Genomic DNA, 26,163 nt, shown 5'->3' with positions numbered 1-26,163 from the left:
TGCAAGTTTGCTATTTCAGCCATAATAGACCCCCAAAGGAAGGCAGTAGAAACCAGTAGGTGCTGTAGTGACCAAGGACTGGGAATAGGGGGAAGGGATAGTGTCACGCCCCTGTCGGAATCTGATTCGGAGGGGGAGGCCGAGCAGCTGACATGGAGTAGGAGTGTGGCTCCGTTGACTGTGGAAGAAACCGGGGAAGGGCAAAGTCCAGCTGGGCAGAGCAGGGGGAAGGTAGAACAAGGGAGAGGGAGTTCAGAAGAAGACCCAGGCCCACCCCCCTCTTCATCCTACGGCACGCAGGGAGGAATAGAGAAGGGAGCAACGTGAGTTGCATGGCTTACGGGGAAGGAAAGGGCCCTGATTCCCTTCATTAGCTGCAGCTGGGAACACAGTGTTTAAAAAGGGAGTTTGCGCAGAGCAAATTGTTGAGATCAAACCATGAGTTATCTGGTATTGTCGAGGCTTATCTGGGTTTCTGGCATCTTCCCAACTGTGTGTGTTTTGCTGGCCCTTCAAGCCTGCAATTCCTTCTCCTGCCCCGTCAAGTTAATTACTGCAGCGTGGTTTGTGTGGATTTTTATCTACAGTTTGCATCTACTTTGTTTTTGGACTGAATTTCCTCCCCTTAAAAGACTGTTCTTGGGAGAGTTTTTTTCTCCAGCCGAAGGTAACCTGGACATTGGGGGCAAAGTTGGAAGTATTAAAGGGACTCTTTTTACTTATATGACTGTGTTGCCTTTGTGCCACGGCCCTTTGGGTCATCACAAACCCTTGCAAATTTGCAAAAGACGCAGAGCTGTCAGGAATAGCCAACAGCCTTTTCTAGGCCCTAGAAGACAAGCTTGGGATCCAAAAAGATCCTGTCAGACTTGAACATTCGGGCCTTTCCAGAAACATGAAACTCAACGTAGATAAAAGTAGTTTTACACTTAGGCCAGGAAATACTGTATATCGGTACAGACTAGGTGAAACTTGGCTTAACGCCGGTAACCGTGAGAGGGATTTTGGAATCCCAGTGGACAACCACTTAAATAGGAGCCAGCCCTGTGCTTGCAGCAGCCCAAAAAAGCCAATGCAATCCTAAGTTGCATTAACAGAGGGAGAGAATCAAGATCATGTCGTGTGATGTTTGTTAATACCACTTTATAAGGCCTTGGTAAGGCCACACGTGGAATGTGGCATCCAGTTTTGGTCGCCACGATAGAAGAAACGACGTTGAGACTCTAGAACAGGAATGTCAAGCTCAATTTCATTGAGGGCTGCATCAGGTGTCAGGTTTCCAAGGGATGAGATCCATTTAAAAAGAAAAGAGCAACGTCCATCTTCCAAAGCAATTTCTTTCATTTAGGAAAGCATCCAATTGTCAAAGTCCGTTGTGATTCCGGATCTGACACAACCCAGAATTAGACCACATAATACTGGAAATTAGAAACAGCCCCCAAAAGTCACATTCCCCAATAGAAGTAAATCAACGTTGGCCCTGTGTCAACAATCTCCACCTCCAGCTCTCAGGAGGATCAGCTTTTGTTCTCGCGAGAAGAAGAACCACCTAGCCTAAACAACTCTTATCTCCACTCTTCCCACCTTAAGAATGTGGCAAGCCCGAAGCCCATCCCGCCCCCCCATAACCAGCAAAGAGAAAGAAAGAAAAGGAATATATAATAAGGCTAAATAAAATGGCTACGCATATGTCAATTTCGGGTTGTGTTTGACCTTGGCGGGGCTGTGGGGAGGGGGGGCATTGCCAGGTTGGGCATGGCCAGCTCGGCCACTGTTTTCGGCTGCGGCCGCCTCCTGCAGCCCTCTGCCAGTGAAAATAGTCGAGGAGTCTGCCTGTCCTGAAAATTAAACGGGCCAGATGTTGCAATGCGTGCCGGATGTTTAACCAGCCTCTCAGAAACTCCTCACCCTAAGTTTCCCGTCTTAATGACACCAAGCTATTTTTATTTTCATTTTTCTTTCAGGTAACTCCCTGATGAAGACCTATTTCCAGCAGAAAGGTACCCAACTATGTTCTAGGACAGGGGGTCTCCCAAACCTTGACAATTTGTGGACTTCAAATCCCAGAATTCCCCAGCCAGCAACTTTACGACTTGTGGACGTCCAACTCCCAGAATTCATGGGCGTTGAAGTCCGCAAGTCGTAAAGTTGCCAAGGTTGGAGACCCCCACCTGCCCTAATAAACCATTTGTCTTGATTTCTTTCCGAGGGTCTTGACAACACTGAGAGGCTTTTTAATCTCCTTGGTACAGGTGGCCTTTGACTTACAGCACTCAGCTTAAGTATGCCAGAGTTGGCTTCATTTAGGTCAGTGGTGGCTAACCTTTTTGGGCTCCTGTTCCAAAAATTGTGTGCGCGTGCGTGTTAGCGCCCAGAAGGCAATGTGCGCACGCCACACACACACACACACACACCCGCCACCGCCTTACCTACACTGTGCATCCCAGCTGATTTTCGGCCTGTTGGAGGTCTTTTTCGGCCTCCCAGAGGCTTGAGGAAAGCCTCTGCAGTCTTTGCAGGCCAAAAAAATGGGCCGATTTCGTCACTTCCGGTATTTCCGGAAATACAGGAAGTGATGAGACGGGCCTATTTTTCGACCTGCAAAGGCTGCAGAGGCTTTCCTCAAGCCTCTGGGAGGCCGAAAAAGGCCTCAAACAGCCCGAAAAATCAGCTGGGAGGGCCGCGCATGCGCAGTGAGGTAAGTAGGCCGGCGGCTCGCATGCCGGCACAAACGGTTCTGCATGCCACTGGTTCGCCATCACTGATTTAGGTTAATGCCGGCATGTTGCTCCTAATAAATCTTAGTTTTTTTGAAGCTTGGCTCGAGGCTCATGGTTTAATTGGGGCAATCTTCGGAACCCTGACACGTTCGAAGTGGCCACGGCACTGAGAAGCGACTTATAACTGTTTCTACAACGGCTGTAGTGTCCCCATAGTGGCGTGATCAAAATTCAAATGCTTTGGCCACCAATTCCTACTTATGATGGTTGTAGAGCCCCGGGATCCCCTTTTGCAACCTCCTGACAAGCAAAGTCAAGTGGGATGCCCGATTCATTTAACGACCGCATTACTAATTGGACAGGCGTGGTGATTCGCTTAACAGCGAATGTGGCAAAGAAGGTCATAAAACGGGGCAGAATTCACTGAACAAAGGTTTTACTTAGCCACAGAAATCTTGGGCTCAATTGTGCTCGTAAGGCGAGGACTACCTGTATTATTATTATTATGTATTAAATTTATTGGCTTGTCCATCTTACCCCAATGTAATTCTGGGTGGTTTACAGTATTAAAAAGATTTAAAAAATGTATAACACCTGTACACAGTAAGAAGGAAATGATAAAAAGATAAACGCACAAAAGCAATAGCACTTAGACTTATATACCGCTTCATAATGCTTCCCAGCCCTCTCTAAGCGGTTTATAGAGTCAGCCTATTGCCCCTAAGAATCTGACTCCTCATTTTACCGACCTCGGGAGGAGGGAAGGCTGAGTAAACCTTGAGCCTATCACGATCAAACAAGACAGGTTGTAAAACGGGGCAAAATTCACTCTCAACAACCATCTGTCAGGGTTTTGGGTAATGCTCCCTACTAGTTCGACTAGTTCGTTTAGCAACGGAATTTTTTGGGGGGAGGGGGCGCTGTGGTCGTAAGTTGAGGACTACCTATAGTGTGACTACCTATAATGTGAGGCGTGGCTCCTCCTTCAAATCCGTGGCCTTTGCTGTTTTCCTCCCTCCTCAAGGAACGACCACCAAGATCACCACAATCCCGGTGACGTCGAAGCCCAACGTCATCGTTGTGCAGAAAACCGCGGGAAAGGGCACCACCATTCAAGGACTTCCCGGAAAAAATGTGGTCACGACATTGTTGAACGCAGGGGTAAGTCCGCATCCGCCGGAGAACAGCAACACTATCATGTCCCTGTCAGAGCCTGAGTCAGCGGGAGGAAAGGAGCCGGAACTGGAGCCGACAGAGATTGAGGGGGGCAGCTTCCTTGACTTCGGAGGAAAATGGGGAAGAGCAGGCCAGGGCCTTTCAGGATTGGGACGGCTTGTAGGCAGGGAGGAAGGAGGACAGGATAACCAAGAGAGGCTAGGCAGTGGACATGAGAGACAGAGCTCAGGTGATGAGCAAGGACTTCCCCCTCCTGATCCGAGAGCATGGAGAGCAGAGAGAAGGCGGGAACAGCTCAGGGTGACCTGTTATGGTTAGAATATAGTTACTGCTCTGGGATAGAAGCTGTTTTTCAGCCAATTCATTGGTTTTATTGTCCTGAACCATCTGCCAGATGGTAATAGTTCAAAAAAAAAAGGATGCCCAGCATGAGATGGATCTTTAAGGATGTTTTGAACTTTCTTAAGGCAGCCACAGGACATCAAAAGCCTGTAGGACAGGGGTCGCCAACCTTTTGGACCTCAGGGACCACCAAATTCATAATTTTAAATCCCGCGGACCACTAGTGTGAATTTTGACTGACGGTGGCTTGCTGTCGTTGGTGGGAGAGAGAGAGATCTGACCTAACTTCTCTCTCCCCCACCCTCTCTCTCTCTCACACACACAGACACACAGAGAGAGGCTAGGCAGTGGACATGAGAGACAGAGCTCAGGTGATGAGCAAGGACTTCCCCCTCCTGATCCGAGAGCATGGCGAGTAGAGAGAAGGCGGGAACAGCTCAGGCTGACCCGTTATGGTTAGAATATAGTTACTGCTCTGGGATAGAACCTGTTTTTCAGCCAATTCATTGGTTTTATTGTCCAGAGAGAGAGACAGAGGCAGGAATGGGATTCAAATTTCTTAACTGGTTCTGTGGATGTGGCCTAATTTGTGTTTGTGGCTTGGTGATCATGTGACTGGCTGGGCATGGTTTGTATGTAAATATTATAAATATTTATGTAAATATTGAATTTTTTATAAAAAAAGAGGAACTTTTACCCAAAATCAGGCAAAGCAGGCAGGCAGATTAAGTTGCTCGCAGAATCACAGATTCACTCAGAGATCTACCTTTCTGCCATCGGCTATCTGAGTCTGCACTGAATAATAGAAGCTTCAGTCCTAAGGAAGGTTCAGCTCTGCTTAAAAGCAGAGCCGAAGATCTAAAGATTAGCTAGAAAGCAAGAAAGCCAACGATTTCCTGCTTTCTAGCTAATCTAAATCTCCCGGCACAGCAGAACAGCTGATGGTCGGGGGGAAAAAAGGAAAAATAGCAACTTAGCAGGCAAGTTTGCCGGGTCAGGAGTGATTAGGCGGGGAGGGTTCACGCGGGCCACGCGGGCGGCGCAGTCTTGCGTCCCTGCGCAACCCGGATTAATTGCTTTGGGAGGTGCTCTGGGGGGGGTGACATTTCTCTGAGGACCACCCAAATTTTCTTGCGGACCACCGGTTGGCGACCACTGCTGTAGGACGTTAAATTATTGTTGTTGTTTTCAGGGGGAGAAAACGATCCAAACCGTCCCAGCCGGTGCCAAACCAGCCATCATCACTGCCACCCGGCCCATCACGAAAATGATCGTCACGCAGCCGAAAGGAATCGGCTCCGGTGTCCAGCCGGCAACCAAAATTATCCCCACCAAAATTGTATACGGACAGCAAGGGAAAACTCAGGTATGCCTTATTTTTGTAGTCTTCGGGTGAGCAGAGTCAACCTCAGAGGCGGGCAATTAATTGTACCAAGGGGTCACAGGAGAAATACGAAGAACGGCTGCAGGATTTGGGAACGGCCCGTCTAGTGAAGAGAAGGGCTGGGAGTTTTGGGGGACAACCCATGATAGCTGTCAACTCATAAAACATTTTATGTACGCGTTTTATAGATGTCAACAGAAAGTAGGGGGGAGTTTCAAAGAGCGGGCGGCAGTGTGGAATCGAAAGTACATTCCATTCATATTTTCTTCAAAGACCGATTAGATGACTGAAGTTTCTGCCGTGCAAAAATCTAATTGGAGAGCATGATTGATGACTCTTGGCTATGGAGGTGTCCCATTGGAAAATATGAATTACGATACACCCAGAGGGCAGGGTGGGGGAAAACCAAGGTCAAAGGTGACAGTGAATTACGTATCTCAGAGTGGGCTACGACCAGGCTAATGCCGGCATGTTAACTTCTAATAAATCCTTTTTAGTTTTGGGAGTGTGGCTCATTTAATTGGAGTAACTGCCAGAATCCTGACAGATAGCTGACTCTGAGATATGGACCGGAACAGCTTGGCTAACTGGCGGGCTGAGGGTCGTAACTGCCGGAATCCTGACAATATTCCAGTATTTGAGGGGCTGCCACAAAGAGGAAGAGGTCAACCCCTCCAAAATGGTGTAGGGCAGTGATGGCTAACCTTTTTGTTGTCATGTGCTGAAAGTGTGCGCGCACACGTGCCTGCACCCGTAATGCAATGTGCATGCAACAAGCCTCCCCCCCCCAATTCCCCTGCACATGCGCGGCAGATACCCGACAATCGGCTGGTGGGAGGTGCATGCGCAGTGGATCTGTTCCGGGCAAGGCTCGTGTGCCAACAGAAATGGCTCTGCGTGCCACTTCCGGCACACGTGCCATAGGTTCAACATCACGGGCGTAGGGTCTCCTGTTTGGGCGGGAGTTGGACTAGATGGCCTATACCAAGGTGGTCTTCAAACTTGACAGCTTTAAGACTTTGTGGACTTCAACTCCCAGAATTCCTCCTCCAGTCAAGTCGTAAAGTTGCCAAGTTTGAAGATCCTTGGATTAGATAGATAGGTAGATAGACAGACAGTCAATAGATAGACAGACAGACAGACAGACAGAGATGGACATGGACATAGAAGATAGATACTGTAGATCAGGGGTCTTCAAACATGGCAACTTTAAGACTTGTGGACTTCAACTCCCAGAATTCCTCCTCCAGTCATGTTAGCTCAGGAATCCTGGGAGCTGAAGTCCACAAGCCTTAAACTTGCCAAGGTGGAAGACCCTTGGATTAGAGAGAGAGAGACAGACAGAGAGAGAGACAGAGAGACAAGCTAGATAGATGATAGATAGGGAGATAGATATGGAGATAGAAGATAGACACTGTAGATCAGGGCTCTTCAAACTTGATGGCTTTAAGACTTGTGGACTTCAACTCCCAGAATTCCTCCTCCAGTCATGTTAGCTCAGGAATCCTGGGAGTTGAAGTCCACAAGCCTTAAACTTGCCAAGGTGGAAGACCCTTGGATTAGAGAGAGAGACAGACAGAGAGAGAGACAGAGAGACAAGCTAGATAGATGATAGATAGGGAGATAGATATGGAGATAGAAGATAGACACTGTAGATCAGGGCTCTTCAAACTTGATGGCTTTAAGACTTGTGGACTTCAACTCCCGGAATTCCTCCTCCAGTCATGTTAGCTCAGGAATCCTGGGAGTTGAAGTCCTCACGTCTTAAACTTGCCAAGTTTGAAGACCCTTGGATTAGATAGATAGATAGATAGAGATAGAGATAGGGATGGATGGAGATGGAGATAGATGATAGATACTGTAGAGTAGGGGTCTTCAAACTTGACAGCTTCAAGACTTTGTGGACTTCAACTCCCGGAATTCCTCCTCCAGTCAGGTTAGCTCAGGAATCCTGGGAGTTGAAGTCCACAAGTCTTAAACTTGCCACGTTTGAAGACCCTTGGCCTACACCGCTGCAGACAAATGGTTGTCCAACATCTTCTTAAAAACTTCCAGTGTTGGAGCACTCACAACTTCTGGTGGCAAGTTGTTCCATGGATTAATTGTTCTCACTGTTAGGAAATTTCTCCTTGGTTCTAGGTTGCTTCTCTCCTTGCTTAGTTTCCATCCGTTGCTTCTTGTCTTGCCTTCCGGTGCTTTGGAGAATAGCTTGACTCCCTCTTCTTTGGGGGGCAGCCCCTCAGATACTGGAGCACTAAAATCTTTGGAATCCTACCAATTCACCTTTGACAAGATCCCGAGAGAATACCTTCTGGGTCTTTTCCAGGAGAAATATCTTAAAAGGCCAACAAATTTATTATGACTCTTTACAGTAATTTTCCCGTTGGTTTACAGAATAACAAAGGGACCTTGGAGGTCTTCTAGTCCAACCCTCTCTGTTCAAGTAGAAGACCCTGTAATGGTTCAAACAAATAGCTCTCCAATCTCTTCTCAAGAACCTCCAGTGATGGAACACTCACAATTTCTGGAGATAAATTGTTCCAGTGATTAATTGTTCTCGCTGTTAGGAAATTGCTCCTTAATTCCAGGTTGCTTTCTCTCTTTGATAAGTTTCCATCCATTGCTTGTTGTCCTGCCTTCAGGTCCTTTGGAGAATAGCTTGACTGCCTCTTCTTGGAGACAAACCCCTGTTGTAAGCAAGGGAACTGCTAACGGAGCACAGCTTCTGGTGGCCCTATCTCCCTCCCTGTCATGCCCCTGTTGGAATCTGATTCCGAGGGAGAGGTGGAACAGCTGACAGGGAGTGGGAATGTGGCTCCAGTGGTTGTGGAGGAAACTGGGGAAGGGCATACGCCAGCTAGGCATTCAGAGGAAGACCCAGGCCCACCCCCTCTTCATCCTAGGGCACGTAGGGAGGAACGGATAAGGGAGCAACATGGTTTACGGGAGGAGGAAAGGGCCCTGATGCCCTCCATGGGCTGCAGCTGGGAAGACTGTTTAAAAGGGCAAACTCTGCATGGCAAAGTTGCCGGAAGCAAAGTGTGCATTCTCTTTGTCGAGGCTTATCTGGGTTTTGGCGTCCATCCAACTGTGGGTGCCGCCTTATGTTTTTGGAAGTCTGCAATTTATCATCCTGGCCTGTCATGTTAATTACTTCATCTTGGTTTGTGTTGTTGTTTTTTTAAATTTCTTTGGGTTCGGACTGCATTTCTTCCTTTCGTAGACTGTTTTTGGAAGAGTTTGATCTCCAGCCGAGGATAACTGGACATTGGGGGCCAAGTTGGAGGCATTAAAGGGAATTTATCTACTTTGGTGACTTTGTTAGTCATCACAGTCCCCTTACTTCCCCTCACTGGCTGTGGGAAAGATGTCCCTGTGGATCCTGACTCCTGAAGCCAGAACACTTTGCTTCCCTTGTAGGTCCTCATCAAACCCAAGCCAGTGACCTTCCAGGCCACGGTGGTCAGCGAGCAGGCGAGGCAGCTGGTGACGGAGACCCTTCAACAGGCCTCTCGCGTGGTAGAGACCAGCAACGCGTTTCTGCCAGAGGTGAAGGAAGAACCTCTGGTCTATACCGACAGCAGTTCCTCTTCGGTGGAGTCCATCCAAAGTTCCCAAGGTGAACGGCGTAGAGATTTGACTCAGGGGAAATCTACTGGGGTTGATGTTTGCTGGAGAAGGCCTTTTAGGTTCCCCTTGGAGTGTTTTTGTCAGTCTTTCCTGGGACAGAAAGCCCTAGCCCAGGCCATGTTGTGGTCCATCAGCCACTGGTGTTCTGACCAAGGCTTCCTGAGACACCAACAAACACACATAAAATCCCAAACTCTTTTATTTTAGTTCAGTGGCTGTGAATAATTGTCATTGACAGCCCAGAATGAGTCTTAACCGGTTTATAATTAGTCCCAGGGACATCTGCCAAAGTTCTTGGAGAGAACTCTGGTAAGAATGCATCTTATCTGACGTGAAGTGCTGCTAATGACTAAAGTCCCAATTAAGTCTTTTAAAACCAAAACGGAGAACAAATTAAACACGGAGCTTTCAGAGTCCAAACTGATCAGAGCGAACGAAGTTGCTTCCTGCAAAGGTTTTCCTACCTTTGCCTGTCTTTGAGACCTTAGGGGAGGGGCAATCACTTCCAAGCCTTCCTCCCGAATCGCCCCTTTTGTCTTAGCTGCTCTTGCCTTCTGGCAGCTCTGCACATACGCGCACTGGGAACATTTCTCTGCCTCACTGCTGCCAGATACTGGAGGCCCCGAAGTCAGCACATAACTCCCAGATGGTCCTCGCTCCATCTCTGAATCAGAGGTAGGACCCTCGTCCGAGTCCTCCCCAGACTCCTGGACTGGTCCCTGTTCTTGCCCACTGTCCGACTCTACTGCCGTCTCCACCGGCGAATCACCATGGGGAAAAACTCTCCTTGTGTCTAGTTGTTCTGGTGTGCAGTGCTCTACAGCGTCGTTTTGAGGGTAGGAGTTGAAACAGTTTATGTTTGGGATGTGAGGGGTTTGTAGATATTTTCACAGCCTTCTTTTTAACTCGTGTAGTATGCAGGTCCTCCATGGAAGGCAGGTTGGTAGCTATTGTTTTTTTCTGCAGTCCTAATTACTCTCTTGAAGTCTGTGTCTGTCTTCTTTGTCTCAGATTCCCAGCCCGTGGTCCATGTCATTGCTTCCCGGAGCCAGGATTGGTCGGAACACGAAATCTCTGTGGATTCCAGTCCCACCATCATCTATCAAGATGTCTCCGGCGAAGCGCAGTCTGCGACGTCGACCATTAAAGCCTTACTGGAGCTCCAGCAGACGACAGGTGACTCTCCGAAAACCTCAACTTTTCCCCGAGTTGCCATGTGGAAACTCTTTGGAATTTTGTCTTTCCTCTGTTACTAGCTCGATCCCGTGCTTCGCTACAGAATGATGTGGTCGGCCTTGGGAGATGGTGGAGGCCGGCAGCAGTGAGGAAGAGGTTCCCAAGGAACCTGTGCCCAGGGCACGTGCGCGCAGGGCTGCTCGAAGGAAAGAGCAGCTGCAGCAGCACGGGCGACTCGGGAGTAAGGCTGCAAGGTGATGGCTCCTCCCTTAAGGGACAAAAGCCAGCCCTCAGAGGTGGGGTTCTTTGCAGGAAGCAAGGACGTTCTTGCACTTCAAGCCTTGTGGAAGTTCGGACTATCCCGGTTCATGCTTGGAGACTTTTGGCTTTGATTATTCCTTTGCAATTTAATCTAGTGTTCTTGGCAGCCTTGTACCACCTTGGCAAGGTTTGTTCTTATCTGGGACAATTAGTTTTTAATAGCGTTTTACTGTGAATGAACGGAATTCACAGAGAAGCATTAAAAAGGTTTTGCTTTTATCTCTGTTTGGTGTTTGTTTGCTTTGAACAAGGCTTGGGTCGGAAAAGCGTGTTGGGCCTGGTCTCTGGGTGTTAGGTGGATTTCACTGTATGTATACTGTGTATATACGTCCAATAAGAATAAAGAATTAAAATTAAAATTGAAAATGAAAAAAACGCCCTCTCCAGGCTGCGGAGGCCCTTCTGGAGCCGCCGAGAGACCTGTTTTTTGCCCTCCAAAAGCCCCCGCGTGAGGGCCTGCACTTACCTGGGCCGCGTGGAGACTCCTGGGAGGGGCGGAGCCAGCTGGTCGTTGCAACTACCGGTGTGCTGAACCGCATGTAAAATTAACACCCGGTTCACCCAAACCGGTGTGAACCGGTAGCAGGCCCCACCCCCCTGGGACAACCCCTGTAGACCGTCAACCCCCTCCCAGGCCTGTTACTTCACCACCACCACCCTTCGTTTTTGCTGCAACAGTCAAAGAGAAGTTGGAAGCCAAGCCTCGGCAGGCCACCATCGACCTCAGCCAAATGGCCGTCCCGATCCAGATGACCCAGGAGAAGCAGCATTCTCCCGAAAGTCCGTCAATTGCCGTGGTTGAATCCGAGCTTGTGGCAGAATACATCACCACCGGTGAGTCCCTGTGGGAGATGGGCGGGCGAGAAGACACACACACACCCCAGCAGGCGGTTTTCAAGTGGTCTCTCTGCATGCAAGGAGACAAGAAGGAGATCCGCTCACCTGGATCTACCGTGCTTCCCTAAAAATAAGACCCTGTCTTTTATGTGTATATATATTCACCAAAAAAAAGGAACCAGGTCTTATTTTCGGGGGGATGTCATCCACTGACTAACCTCACTTGCGCTGGTCACCCCCGGCCTCCTTTTTGCTGTCAGAGGCCTTCAGGATCTTCCGGCAAGGCTTCCCTGAAGGCCTCTGCAGCCAAGAAGAGACCTCAGGATCGATCCGGAGCTTTCTAATCAGCCATAGAGGCCTTCAGGAAAGCCTCATCTGCCGTCATCAGGTTCGTGTGTCGGGTTCGTCTTCGTCGAACACGAGCCTGATGATGGCAGATGAGATTCTGCCGAAAGGACGCTACAACTTTGAAAGCACAACTGTAATGACGTGGGAAAATACCCGAACAAAGCCAAATACCATACATATAAATACCTGTGAAAACATAAGAAAACAAATATGTCTCTCTTTCTCTCTCTCTGTGTGTGTGTGTGTGTGTGTGTGTGTGTGTATGTACGGACTTTCTTTGTGGTACACCTCCACATTATTTTCCGAACAGTTTTATTTATTTTTTAAATGAAGGTGCTAACAGACACCCTCCTGACGGTTTGGTGATCGGTTTGTGTGTGTGTGTGTGTGTGTGTGTGTGTGTGTATGGATGTGGGGGGTGGGGTGTTTGTGTGTTCCATTAAAATATGTGCACCGGACTTGAACATGGAGGTGAATTTCACTCTAAATCCATTTTTGTTTTCATATGTCTCTTAGCAAACCGTGAGAGCATTACTGAGTTGGAGGGATTTTTTTATTAGATAGATAGATAGAAGAAAGAGGGGGGAGGGAGGAGGGAAAGAAGGAGGGTGAAAGAGAGAGAAAGGGAGGGAGAGAGAGAGAGGGAGACAGTGTCCATGATTTGAGTTGCAATGCTCTCCAACCCAGAAGGACACCTGGTTTGCAAACACCTGCTGGTGAGCTGCACCGCTTGCTTCCTCTCTTAATTCTGATCCTTTTGTCAATCTGCAGACTCTGGAAGGCTTCACTGTGTCCCTTCGCATTCAGAGGAGTATCTTCAGAACCACATTGGTTAGACATTTTATTTTTATGGTACAGACAAGAGGGATTAAGAGAGGATGTGGGTGGTTGGGTTGGGTTGGCTTAGCTTGGGTTGGGTTGGGTTGGGTTCGACTGAGTTAGGCTGGATTGGGTTCGGTTGAGTGAAGTTGGGTTGGGTTGACTTAAGTAGTTGGATTGAATTAGCTTGGATTGAGTTGGGTTGAGTTAAGTTGCCTTGCCTTGGCTTCACTTGAATTGGATTGGGTTGGCTTGAATTAGGTTGGGTTGAGTTGGATTGAGTTAGGTTGGCTTGGGGTGAATTGGGTTGGATTGGGTTGGTTGAGTTAAATTGGCTTGAATTGGATTGCATTGGGTTGTCTTGGGTGGGATTGGGTTGGGTTGAGTTGGGTTAGGTTAGGTTGGATTGGTTTGAACTGGGTTGAGTTGGGTTGGTTGAGTTAAATTGGCTTGGCTTGGATTGGATTGCATTGGGTTGAATTAGGTTGGGTTGGGTTGAGTTGGCTTGGCTTGGCAAAAACGCTGATATTGGCAACTCTGGGAGGCAGACTCATTCATGCATTGTCTGAAGGACCTCAGGGACAGCATTGCCGGTTGCTCCCGACAGTTGCTACTGTCGCTTGGGAAAACTTTATGATAGAGGAGACCAGAAAGTTGCAGTTACTTTTTGCGTCTCTATGCCGTTGAGTAACAAGGCTTGAAATTGGCCCAGTATAATAAACGATGAGAGCCAGGTGAATCGTGTGCCATAATCACAACACCAAAGTTGCTCCGTTATACTATATTATACTGTAATACTTTTGTAACCAGGCTAAGCCTGTTGGCAGATGCGATCAGAGGCACTTCTAGATGGTTTTCTGTCCCCTCCCTTTATTGTTCCCTCTCTTGAACATCTGTTGCAGGCCTTCCTCCCCCCTTTTCATCTGGGCTGTCTTTGATTTGTAGCCATTCAACCAGGCAGATGTCTACCTAGCAGCGACTTTCAACTTTGCCACTTTTAAGATGGGTGGACTTCATCTCCCAGGATGCTGCTTCTCCCCAGGCGGTCTGGGGAATTCTGGGAGTTGAAGTCCACCCATCTTTAAAGCGGTCAAGGTTGAGAAGCACTGCTTGAAGGTGTTCCTTAAATGAGCGGCCTCTGACTGCCTTTCGTTCTCTTCCCTTCCTTCTTCTTCCAGTGAGCCACCGGTCCCAGTCCCACCAGCCATCGTCCGAGCCCCACCGGACCTTACTTCAACACGTGGCCCAATCCCAGACGGCGACACAAACCTCAGTCGTGGTGAAATCCATCCCCACCTCTTCTGCAGGCGCCATCACGCACATCATGCAGCAGGTGAGCTGTGGGTCCATGGAAAGGACCCAGCATTGTACAGGTGCCCGGGATACTATCATGTGGGGTGGGTGGTTTCCTTACAGGCATTTCGTTACCAAACTAGGTGACATCATCAGTGCTAGGAGGAGGGGTTTGCTCTTTTCATTACCAAACTAGGTAAGATCACCAAGGCTAGAAGGAACTGGGGTTTAATCCTCTGCAAGCAGTTGCAGATGGCGGTGGAGTCAGACAGTGAGGAAGAACGGGGACCAGTCAGGGAGTCTGGAGAGGACTTGGATGAGGGTCCTGTGTCCGATGCTGAGATGGGGCCTGGACCCTCTGGGAGTGGGGTGCTGACTCCGGAGCCTTCGGAGTCTGGCAGCAGCAAGGCAGAGGATCCAGGGGAGCCTGTTCCTAGTGTGCGTGTATGTGCAGAGCTGCCAGAAGAGAGCAGCTGTGAAACAAAAGGGGCGACTCGGGAGTAAGGCTGGGAAGTGATTGCCCCTCCCCTAAGGGATAAAAGTCAGCCCTCAATGATGAGACCTTTGCAGGAAGCAACGTAGTTCGATCGGTTCTGAGCCATCTTTGAAGCTGTTTACTTGCGTTGGCTTTTTCTTGTACTTCAGTTGGTTTCTTTTATAGTTAATTGGATCTTTCTGTTTTTGGCAACATTCCATAGAACTGAAAGGTGGGTGCTTATCTTGGGGGGACTGTTTAAGATTAGCTCCGGCTGGGAATGAAAGCAATTCCCAGCATTGCAATAAAATAGGTTTTGCTTTTAAAACCAGTTTGTGATTAATTACGGTTTACGAAGCCTGGGTCAGAACGCTACCTGTATATAAACCAAAGGCTTAGACTTAGAATAATTTTATTGTCACTTTGAATGTACGCTAATCGGCCATACCTTAAAAATGTTTTGGATCTTTGTCAAAATCTTTGTTTTATCTTTATTTATTTTCAAACCAGCCACCTCACCATATGTCTCTATCTTTTCCAATAATTTTGAAGCTGTTGCAGGAAGAAATTATTAAGAAAATATTGGAATGTGCTGAAATGAGTAGATTGACATTTGAAATTAGAGAACAAGAGGAATAAACAATTTTATAAAATTTGGGACCTTTTCTATCAATGGTTGGATGATAAAATACAATAATAGAATATTTAGAATTTTAGATAATAATGAATATATAAAGAGATATTTTTGTTTTTTTTTATTTGATATCACATTTATAAAATGTCTTCAGGATAGATTTGGTATGATTATATGATTTGTTATAAAATAAATTAAGTAAATTATAGTTATCTCGCAAAGTATGAATGAATAAAATCATAGTCAAATGATTGTTTAATAGCGATACCAGGGTATATAATTTTTGATTGATAATATGAGTTATTATGTAATGTAACTGTAATTGAGACTACGAAACGGATGCACAAAAACTGGTAAACCAACTGACACACTGCTTGTATATTTATGAAAGAAAGCTGGGTGTTTTTATGTTTTGTTTGTCTTTAAAAACTAATAAAATTGGGGGAAAAAAAATGTTTTGGATCGCATCGGGCCAAAAGATTCCCCGCCAACCTTGGATTACATTCATTTGTTAGCCGCACCGGTGAAATTGTGGGCCAAGCATGCTGATTAAAGTCGATCCGGATGGTAATTTGAGCTGATTTCTGAGGAGCCCGGGATTGTTCCCAACCCTCCTTTTTTGATCGGTGCTTTTCTCTCTCCTCCCTTCCAGGCCTTGAGCAGCCACACGGCTTTCACCAAACACAGCGAGCAGCTGGGCACCGAGGAAGGGGAAGTAGAAGACACCTTGGACCCCCAGACGGGTCTCTTCTACCGGTCGGCCCTGACGCAGGTGCAGAAGCAGCAGAAGCTAAGCCAAGCTCAACTGGAACAAACGCAGCTTCAGGTCAAGACCTTGCAGTGCTTCCAAGCCAAACAGAAGCAGACCATCCACCTCCAGGCGGAGCAGCTGGCCGCCAAGATGCCCCAGCTCCCTCAACTGTCCATCCGACACCAGAAACTGGCTCCCCTCCAGCAAGATCTGAGCACCGCCAAGCTGGACGCGCAGCAGGCCGTCGCCCGCGAGAGGCAGCTGCCCACTTTGGTCGCCCAACCTCAACAGACTGTGGTTCAGGTGCTGGCCGTCAAAGCCACCCAGCAGCTGCCTAAACTTCAGCAAGCCCCCACGGCACAGAAGATCTACGTCCAGCCCCAGAGCCAGCTGCAGCTCCCTGCTGCGCCCGAGAAGCAGCCCGCCAGCCAGGTGAGATCCTCACGAGAGGACAGGGAGGGGGATGCGGGTCCACCCCCAGGGCCGGTGACCTGACAACTCGAAATCCCACCTCGGCTTATTAGGAAGTGTGCTACCCCCTGACTCGCCCACCTATCAGGGTGTTCTGACGTCGGGTTCCCAAAATCACAGAGTCCCCGTCCCGACAAAACCCCTTTTTTTATTAGGCTGATGTGAATTCCTAGCGTTCACGTCCAGCAAAGTCCCGGCAAACAGTCTTTCAAGGTTGAGTTATAACCACAGACCCTATCGGTCTTGGAGAGCTGCCAGGCTGATAGCTTCCAAACGCAATGCTGTACAAGGAAATAGCTGGCAAGGAGTCTGGGAGAGGCACGAACAAATCTTCACACTAATTAAACGAACTAATTGTCTCCTGCAAACACCACTCCCCTTTTGCTCCTCTTTATTCCCTATGGGAGGGGCCATTCCCCGTCCACCTGTGCCTTTACTCCCGAGTCGACCCTTGTTCCTTAATGTTCCCTTCTCCTGACAGCTCTGCACAGGTGCACACTGGGAACAGGCTCTAGCTGTTCTTCTTCCCCACTGATCTCCGACTCCGAAGGCAGCTGATAACTGTCAGACGGTCCTGGCCCCATCTCTGCCTCTGACGCAGAGCCCTTGTCAGAGCCTTCCCCAGACTCCAGGACTGGCCCAGGTTCCTCCCCAACCTCCTCACTGTCCGAACCTGCTGCCCGCTCTGCTGGCTGCTGGTGGGCCACAACAGGAGGCCAGATTCACTTAACAACTGCGTTACTGACTTTACAACTGCAGCGATTCCCTCTGCAATGGTGGCAAGGAGGGTCCTAAAATGGGCCAGAACTCACTAAATAACCATCTTGCTTAGTCATGGAAAGTTCGGACTCAATTGCGGTCATAAGGCGATGATCACCTATGCTATGAATCTTCTGCCCAGAACAACTGAGTCAACTGGTTGAACTGCTGGCAGTCAGCAGAGCCAGCCTACAATACTGCATTCTAACCACTGGGCCACCATAGCTCCCTCCCTCCCTCCCTCCCTTCTTCCTTCCTTCCTTCCTTCTTCCTCTCCCTCCCTCCCTCCCTCCTTCCTTCCTTCCTCCCTTCTTCCTTCCTTCCTTCCTCCTCCTCCCTTCTTCCTCCCCTCCCTCCCTCCCTCCCTTCTTCCTTCCTTCCTTCCTTCCTTCCTTCCTTCCTTCCTTCCTTCCTTCCTTCCTCCCTTCTTCCTTCCTTCCTTCCTCCCTCCTCCCTCCCTTCTTCCTTCCTTCCTTCCTCCCTCCTTCCTTCCTTCCTCCCTTCCCTCCCTCCCTCCCTCCTTCCTTCCTTCCTTCCTTCCTTCCTCCCTTCTTCCTTCCTTCCCTCCCTCCTTCCTTCCTTCCTTCCTTCCTTCCTCCCTCCCTCCCTCCCTCCCTCCTTCCCTCCTTCCTTCCTTCCTTAGTAGTTTACAATGTCAGCTTCTGACCCCCAGCCATCTGGCTCCTCATTTCACTGACCTCGGAAGGAGGGAAGTAAAGGATTATCTGGGTTCCTGGCATTTTCCCAACTGTGTTGTGTTTCGCTGGCCTTTCAAGTCTGCAATTCCTTCTCCCGCCCTGTCAAGTTAATTGCTGCAGCGTGGTTTGTTTGGAGGTTTCTTTTTTTTACTATAAAAGAATTTATTTTTATTTTTATACAAACCTACACAAGCAAAACATAAAACCATAAAGCCATCTTCCAGTTGGTCTGGATTTTTGGTTACAGTTTGTATGTACCTTGTTTTGGACTTAATTTTCTACAGTCAAAGGCTGCTCCTGGGAGAGTTTTTTTTTTCTCCAGCCAAAGGTAACCTTGGACATTGGGGGCAAAGTTGGAGAGAATAAAGGGACTCTTCTTGCTTATTGGACTGGGTTGCCTTTGTGCCACGCCCCTCGGGGTCCTCACATTTGGATTCCTTTGAAGCTTGGCTCGAGGCTCACGATTGAATTAGGGCAGGGGTGGGCAAACTACGGCCCGCGGGCCACATCCGGCCCGTTGGTCTTTTTAATCCGGCCCGCCGAAGATTGGTACAGAATTAAGGTTTGATGTGAATGATTGCATTCATTTGATTTTGACTTGTAACAACAAACATTTCGACACCAGGTGGTGGCCCGTCTGTCAAATTTTAAAAATCAATGAGACCCCCGACCCAAAAAGTTTGCCCGCCCCTGGATTAGGGCAACGGCTGGAACCCTGACATCCGCGAGGGCCGTATGTCAAGGACTACCCGTGATGTGAATTTACCCCGCCCGTAACAAGCGTTGCCATCTCCCTTTGGATTTTCAGGTGCACCAGCCCATCATCACCCAAGGATCTTCCGTTACAAAGATCACTTTTGAAGGGCATCAGCCCCCCATGGTCTCCAAGGTGACCCCTCCCCTCCCGACCTTGTTTCCCGGCCAGTTGGCCGCCAAGACGGCGGTGGCGGACATTTTGAAGATGTCCATGATGGAGGCCCAGATCGAGCCCAGTGCCGGAGGGGAGGTGGCGCGCAAGGCCTGCCCTCCGGCCCACCCTCCGGGCGAGGCGGAGTCGAGCCCCACCTCCGTGCTGAAGGCAGCCCCGGGAGGGGCACCCGCCATGGGAACGGCTTCCGTCTTGCAGCAGGTGAAAACCTTGGACTCGAATTCAAGCTCTCCTGGCACGGGGCTGCCTCTCCAGGAGAGGAAGCCGAACCCCCTGGCTCCTCCCACTGCCAGCCAGTTCATCCGTATCCAGAATGTCGCTGCCCCCAAAGCCGAGGAACTGGCGGCCGAAATCCTGATCCAGGTAAGGCAAGAATGAAGCCCTTTGGGTCCTGAGTGTTCAACTGATTTGATGCTATATTATATTATATTATATTATATTATATTATATTATATTATATTATATTATATTATATTATATTATATTATATTATATTATATATTTATTATATTTATTATATTATATTATATTATATTATATTATATTATATTATATTTATATTATTATATTATATTATATTATATTATATTATTATATTATATTAATTATATTAATTATATTATTATTATATTATATTATATTTATTATATTTATTATATTATATTTATTATATTGTATTGTATTGTATTATATTGTATTATACTGTATTATATTGTATGTTGTATTATACTGTATTACAATATATTATAATATATGGTAATATGGTAATATAATATTATAATGTATATTACATTACATTACATTATATTATATTATGTTATATTGTATATTACTTGCTCAATACCCATGCTTTGCTACGAGACTATGTAGTCGAGCTTAGTTTTTAGGAAAGAAAATAAGGGGGAAAAAATTCTGCCTCTGCCTACCAGCATCCATCAGTATTCATCTGGCTAGCGTCCTGTCAGTGTGAGAGAGTTGAGGGCTGTTTGGAAACCAAAACAGTATTTGCTGAGGCCAAGGAGCCTGGGCGTGGCTTAGCTCAACTGTTCTGTGCTAAAGCTGCTTGGTGCTCTAAAACTGAAACTGAAACTCCTCTCCTCTGCTTGTGTTTTGCATTTGGAAGAGATTTCTTTCCAGGGGGGGAAGGGGGAGTAGAACTCCTTAGCATCAGAGCGTGTTAATAATGATAATAATATTAGTATAGGAAATACTCTAAATGCTCTGATGGTCATTTCGAAAAATCCTTTCTTAGTGAGCCCCTAGAAGCTGAGAGGAACATAATAATTCGCACTGTGAGGAAATTCCTTCTTAATGCCAGGTAGCTTCTCTCCTTGATGAGTTTCCGTCCGTTGTTCCTTGTCCTGTTTTTCGCTTGATTAGACTTATGATGCTTTCTGCACATCATTGGTCCACTAGTTTGGTACTAGGGATAGGATAGGATAAGGATAGGATAGGATACTTTTATTATCATTTTCCTCCCTCCCTCCTTCTTTCCTTCCTTCCTTCCTCTTTGTTTTTTGTTTTCTTTCTTTCCTTCCTTCCTTCCTTCCTCCCTTCCTTCCTTCCTTCCTTCCTTCCTTCCTTTTGTTTTTTGTTTTCTTTCTTTCCTTCCTTCCTTCCTTCCTTCCTTCCTTCCTTCCTTCCTTCCTTCCTTCCTTCCTACTTAGTACTAGCTCTTAGACTTACATACCGCTTCACAGTGCTTACCAGCCCTCTCTAATCGGTTTTCATAGTCAGCCTGTTGCCCCAACCATCTGGCTCCTCATTTCACTGACCTGGGAAGGACTGCTCAGAATCTTACTCCTGGAGTAAGCAGGGAGTTACACCCTGCAGTACTCTACTCTAACCACTGCACCACCACGGCTCTTATTGATTCCTAGTTCCCTCAACCGGTGATTGTACAGTTTCATCGCTCAACCCATTCTTCTAGAGCCGGGGTGTCAAACTTGATTTCATTGAGGGCCACAGCGGAGCTGTGGGGGCGTGGCCATCTGGGTGGGCGTGGCCAACTGGGTGGGTGTGGCCAGCTTGACGCCACTCCTCCAACTGCTGGCACGTTTCCTCTTCGCACTGGGTAGACTGGCCTGAAGCGACGCAGGCCGGCCGCTTATATTTTCCAGGGCAGCCCTGTGGTCCCCAACTGGTGGTCCGTGAGAAAGTGTTGGTGGTCCACAGAAAAATTACTTGTATTTTTTATATTGCACTAAATCGGCTCCTCACGGGCCGGATACGTGCAATGAACGCTTGTGTTGTGCTGCAGAGAATCTCCCCCTTTGGGGGTCTTTTTGTGCAGGTCGGGGGGGGGCAGAAATTCCAACTTGGGGTCCGGGTGCGGGGCTTTGGGCAAAGGCTGGAGGGAAGGGCAGCTGGTGGCAAAGAGGTGGAGGGCCTCGTTCCAGTGGGACTGCAACATGGCCTGGAACTGGGTGACCATCTCAGCCCGCTGAGCCTCCAGGCACTGGCGCCTGGATTTGCGCTCCCGCAGGTCTTCCCTCTGCTTGGAAAATCTATGCTCGTAGTCCTCAGTGAGGTGCTTCCGCTGAGCCTCCTTCTCGGTCAGATCCAAGTTGAACGGAGCCAGCTGTTTCGCCGACTGCTTAGCTCCAACAACCGCTTCCTGTTGGAGCCCTAAGGAGCCCAGGTGTGGTCAGGCAAGGAGTGGTTGGAAGGGGAGTTGAGGCGGTCGAGGCACCTCTCGACATGAGTGGCGTTGAGTTGGCCACGCCCACCCAGTCACATGACCACCTACACCCACCCAGCAGATCATTCGGCAGATCATCTCGGGGGTCCGCGAGATTTAAAATTAGGAATTTAGTGGTCCCTGAGGTCCAAAAGATTGGTGACTCATATTCTAGACCTGTGATGGTGAACCTATGGCATGCGTGCCACAGGTGGCATGCGGAGCCATTTGTGCGGGCATGCGAGCCCTAGGCAGACTTACCTCGCTGTGCATGTGTGCGCCTCTCAGCTGATTTTCGGCCCATTTGAGGCTTTTCTTCAGCCTCCCAGAGGCTCAAGGGAAGCCTCTGCAGCCTTTGGGGGCCGAAGAAAAGGCCCGTTTCATCACTTCCTGTATTTCTGGAAATACCAGAAGTGACAAAACAGGCCCGTTTTTCGGCCTCCAGACCCTGCAGAGGCTTCCCTCGAGCCTCTGGGAGGCCGAAAAAGGCCTCAAACGGGCCGAAAATCAGCTGAGAGGCGCAGTAACAGGTAAGGGGGTGGGGCAAATTGCATGCACAGGGGGCGTGGGGGGGCGCACAAATGGCCTTCTGGGTGCTGGCACGCAAACGCAAATGCCCACGCAAATTTTGGCACAGGAGCCCCCAAAGATTAGCCACCGCTGTTCTAGACTGTCCTTTGCCCAAAGGCTTCCTAACTTATTTCCGTCCCCTCTCTTTCCAGACAATCCCACAGTATTCGGTGGCCTGCCATTCCACCTCCAACGTGGTGGTCGAGCCCAGTGGTCTTCTGGAGATGAACAACTTCACCAGTCAACGCCTTGACGAGGAAGACACCGTCATGGAACAGGACATGGACAGCAGCAACGAAGACGGGACGGAGCCCAGCCCGATGCAGATTTCGGAACAGACCTAGCGGCATTTCGGAGGCTGCGATGCACTTTAAGGCAAACCCGCCAAAGGCCTGCCTGTGGCCGTTGGTATCCGGGAAGCTCTTATCTCAGTTGTAAGAAGCACTTTGGTCTATCCGAACAGGCTGACATCCAGCCTTGTTCGCGGCGACAGTATTGGCGAGTCCAGGATTGCAAAACAGTTTGGGCGGGCGAGGCCTCACATCCGGTCTGGGGGCAACCCGACGACAGTAGAATGTATTTTCATTGAAGGCAAGAAAGCAAAAAGGACACGCAGTGATTTTTTTTAAAATTTTATTATTATTATTATTATTATTTTTTCCCATTATGGTATATTGAAGTTTCGTTTGCTACGACATTCTGGATTTTCTATTGAAATATTGTGGTGTTTTTTTGTTTTTTAAAAAAACAGCAACAGCCACCAAACTAACCTTCCCTATTCTCTCCTGAAGCCCCAAACCAGTTTGCCGGTGAACACATTTTTATTACAACGAGTGATTTTGTTTTAAAGGTCGAAGCCTGTTTCTCTTAAAACCAATCGCAGGGAGAGTTCAGACATGCTCTTGTAAGCAGGGAGGGAGAAGCAGAGTAGGACGCTGCTTTTTTGTTTGTTTCGAAGTACATGTCAACGTATTAGCTTTTAAAATGAAACTGAAGTCAATTTCAGAATATTAGCCGTTAAAACAGAACGGAAGTCAATTTCAGAATATCAGCCTTTAAAACAAAATGCGTCAATTTCATAATATTAGCCTTTAAAAACAGAATGTAAGTCAATTTCAAAATATCAGCCTTTAAAGCAGAACGGAAGTCAATTACAAAATATTAGCCTTTAAAACAAAACGCGTCAATTTCAAAATATTAGGCTTTAAAACACAATATAAGTCCATTTCAAAATATCAGCCTTTAAAACAGAACAGAAGTCAATTGCAAAATATCTTTTAAAACAAAACGGAAGTCAATTTCAAAATATTAGCCTTTAAAACAAAACGGAAGTCAATTTCAAAATATTAGCCTTTAAAATAAAATGGAAGTGAATTTCAAAATATCCTTTAAAACAAAACGGAAGTCAATTTCAAAATATTAGCCTTTAAAACAAAATGGAAATCAATTTCAAAATATCCTTTAAAACAAAACGGAAGTCAATTTCAAAATATTAGCCTTTAAAACAAAATGGAAATCAATTTCAAAATATCCTTTAAAACAAAACGGAAGTCAATTTCAAAATATTAGCCTTTAAAACAAAATGGAAATCAATTTCAAAATATTAGCCTTTAAAACGAAACGGAAGTCAATTTCAAAATATCATCCTTTAAAACAAAACGGAAGTCAATTTCAAAATATTAGCCTTTAAAATAAAACGGAAGTGAATTTCAAAATATCCTTTAAAACAAAACGGAAATCAATTTCAAAATATTAGCCTTTAAAACAAAACGGAAATCAATTTCAAAATATCCTTTAAAACAAAACGGAAGTCAATTTCAAAATATCATCCTTTAAAACAAAACGGAAGTCAATTTCAAAATATCATCCTTTAAAACAAAACGGAAGTCAATTTCAAAATATTAGCCTTTAAAATAAAACGGAAGTGAATTTCAAAATATCCTTTAAAACAAAACGGAAATCAATTTCAAAATATTAGCCTTTAAAACAAAACGGAAATCAATTTCAAAATATCATCCTTTAAAACAAAACGGAAGTCAATTTCAAAATATCATCCTTTAAAACAAAACGGAAGTCAATTTCAAAATATCATCCTTTAAAACAAAACAGAAGTCAATTTCAAAATGTTAGCCTTTAAAACAAAACACACGGTCCCCCAAATCTCAAATTTTGGATGCCACACTCTGTTGTTGCTTCTCTTCCCTTATTTTTCACAAGTTATTATTATTTTCTTTTTATGAACCACAAATTGAACTTTTCACAAAGCCCCGTGTTAAACCTGCTTTTATTTATCTAGAATATTTCAATTCCCCCATTCCTGGTCTCGGCAACAGAGCCAGGACCTTGTTCAATACCTTTTCATATTTAAGCTGTGAAACAAGAATTGGTCTAACGTGGAGGACATCGGACGTCCGAGATTAGAATTTGGGTGCAAGCGTAAAGATTTGGACTCGTCTAAACCTTTAAAGGCATTTTTTTTTAAAGAAAAAGAAAAAACAACCACACAATTTTTCATATGATTACGTGGGAGACTTTAAAAATGTACATTTTGGCCTTTTAATAATTTCGTTTGGACTGTATTTAAAAGGGATCCTTCTTCTTCGAATGAATAGTTTTAGTTTGCACAGGAAATACATCGGGGTTTTTATCAAAAGTCCAGATTAAAAAGAAAACAAGGAAAAAAAATCTTAATAATGAAGATACCGCTTTTATACAGGTGTTGTGTGTGTGTTTGTGTGTGCGTGAGAGAGAGAGAGAGAGAATGTGTATCCACACACAAAAACTGTACATAGGAAGTTTTTATCGCTTTTGTATAGATTTCATTATAAATAAGCATTTTACGATTTTTGGAAGTATCTTGTATATAACGGCCCTTCAGTTCAACTGCTGTTCGTTTTTTGGTTCGGTTCTTGTTCTGTTTTTTTTTTTTTTTTTTGTCCCGTTTTGGTGTTTTGCTTTGTTTTCGGTGCTGAAGTACTACTTTAAGTAGGCGCTCCTCAAAAAGCTCTAATACGATTTTGTGTCGATATTTTTATATTGTGATTTTAGTGTTTTGTATAATTAAACCACCAGTAGACAGAATTCGCCACTGGCTGAAGTTTGAAACCACCCCCAAAACCAACAAATGTCTTGTTTGAAGTGTCATGTCTTAGTTATCACTGCAGAGGGCGCCCTCGGATGGGCTTCGCCAGCCATCTCTCTCTCCTACGAATTCTGATATAAAACTTTGCGGAATATTCTCTTTTTTTTTTTTTTCCCTTTAAAGCGATTTCTAGCCCAGTCCTTGAATCCTGAGGGATGAATTTGTGTCTCTTACAGATCACCAAGGCGGCTGTGTTGGTTGCTAAATTGCTAAATCTGGGTCCAGTTCAAAGCTATAAAAGCCATTCATGGCACAGGACCAGGTTGATTTCTTTATTTATTTAAGAAAATGCAGGTAGAGCTCGACTTAAGGGCCACAATAGATCCCGGAGTTTTCGTTACTAAACGAGACAATCGTTATGTGAGTTTTGCCCCATTTAACCACTTTTCTTGCCCTGGTGTTAAAGTGAATCACCGCCGTTGTTTTTATCCCGTTTCTCCGAAAATACGACCTGCCCTGAAAGTAAGCCCTGGCTTGATTTTTTTACACCAGCGTCCAATATAAGCCCTACCCCCAAAATAAGCCCTAATTAAGATCCTGCCCTCTCCAGAGTGGATGGTTGAAAATTAAGCTAGGGTGGTGATGGGGGTGTGGAGCTGCCCTACTACTTACCTTTGGACAGGTATAGCCAGGCCTCGCATACCCTGATACCTGCCTTGCTGGTCCTTTTCTTCTGCATCCGGCAAGGCTTTCCTGAAGGCCTCTGGAGCTGATAACAAAGCTCAGGATCAATCCAGAGGTCTCATCGTATGCAGAGGTCTTCAGGAAAGCCTTGCCAGCCGCCGAAGAAGAAGATCTTGAAGGCCTCTGACAGCAGAAAGGAGGCCAGGGGACGACGTGCGCAAGTGAGGTTAGTCAGTGCATGACATCCCCAGAAAATAAGACCTGGTTCCTTTTCTGGTGGCAAAAAACTATAAGGAAGGGTCTTATTTTTGGAGAAATGCTGTACCACATTTGTTGTCAACTCAATGGTAGGCCACATAGATAGATGAACAATCAAGATCAATTT

General features: G+C 46.6%; 1 protein-coding gene across 1 annotated transcript in view; it reads left to right on the top strand.

The window, feature by feature from the left end:
• EMSY (EMSY transcriptional repressor, BRCA2 interacting) overlaps positions 1 to 23,343 on the top strand; it is a 53,165-nt gene extending 29,822 nt beyond the window's left edge. Inside the window, 11 exon segments of the mRNA XM_087936903.1 lie at positions 1,965 to 2,000; positions 3,745 to 3,881; positions 5,431 to 5,604; positions 9,043 to 9,241; positions 10,264 to 10,428; positions 11,428 to 11,583; positions 12,706 to 12,765; positions 13,932 to 14,086; positions 15,808 to 16,338; positions 18,643 to 19,125; positions 22,165 to 23,343. Of these exon segments, the coding sequence (XP_087793029.1) occupies positions 1,965 to 2,000; positions 3,745 to 3,881; positions 5,431 to 5,604; positions 9,043 to 9,241; positions 10,264 to 10,428; positions 11,428 to 11,583; positions 12,706 to 12,765; positions 13,932 to 14,086; positions 15,808 to 16,338; positions 18,643 to 19,125; positions 22,165 to 22,356 (2,288 nt within the window). The 3' untranslated portion in view covers positions 22,357 to 23,343.
• The last annotated feature ends 2,820 nt before the right edge of the window (positions 23,344 to 26,163 follow it).

Source organism: Pseudonaja textilis, chromosome 7 (genome assembly GCF_049901715.1).
Source record: "Pseudonaja textilis isolate UNSWEBS1 chromosome 7, rPseTex1.2, whole genome shotgun sequence".
Classification (NCBI taxonomy): Eukaryota; Metazoa; Chordata; class Lepidosauria; order Squamata; family Elapidae; genus Pseudonaja; species Pseudonaja textilis.
Note: the sequence above shows the minus strand (reverse complement) of the source record. Positions and strands in the feature narration are given on the sequence as shown.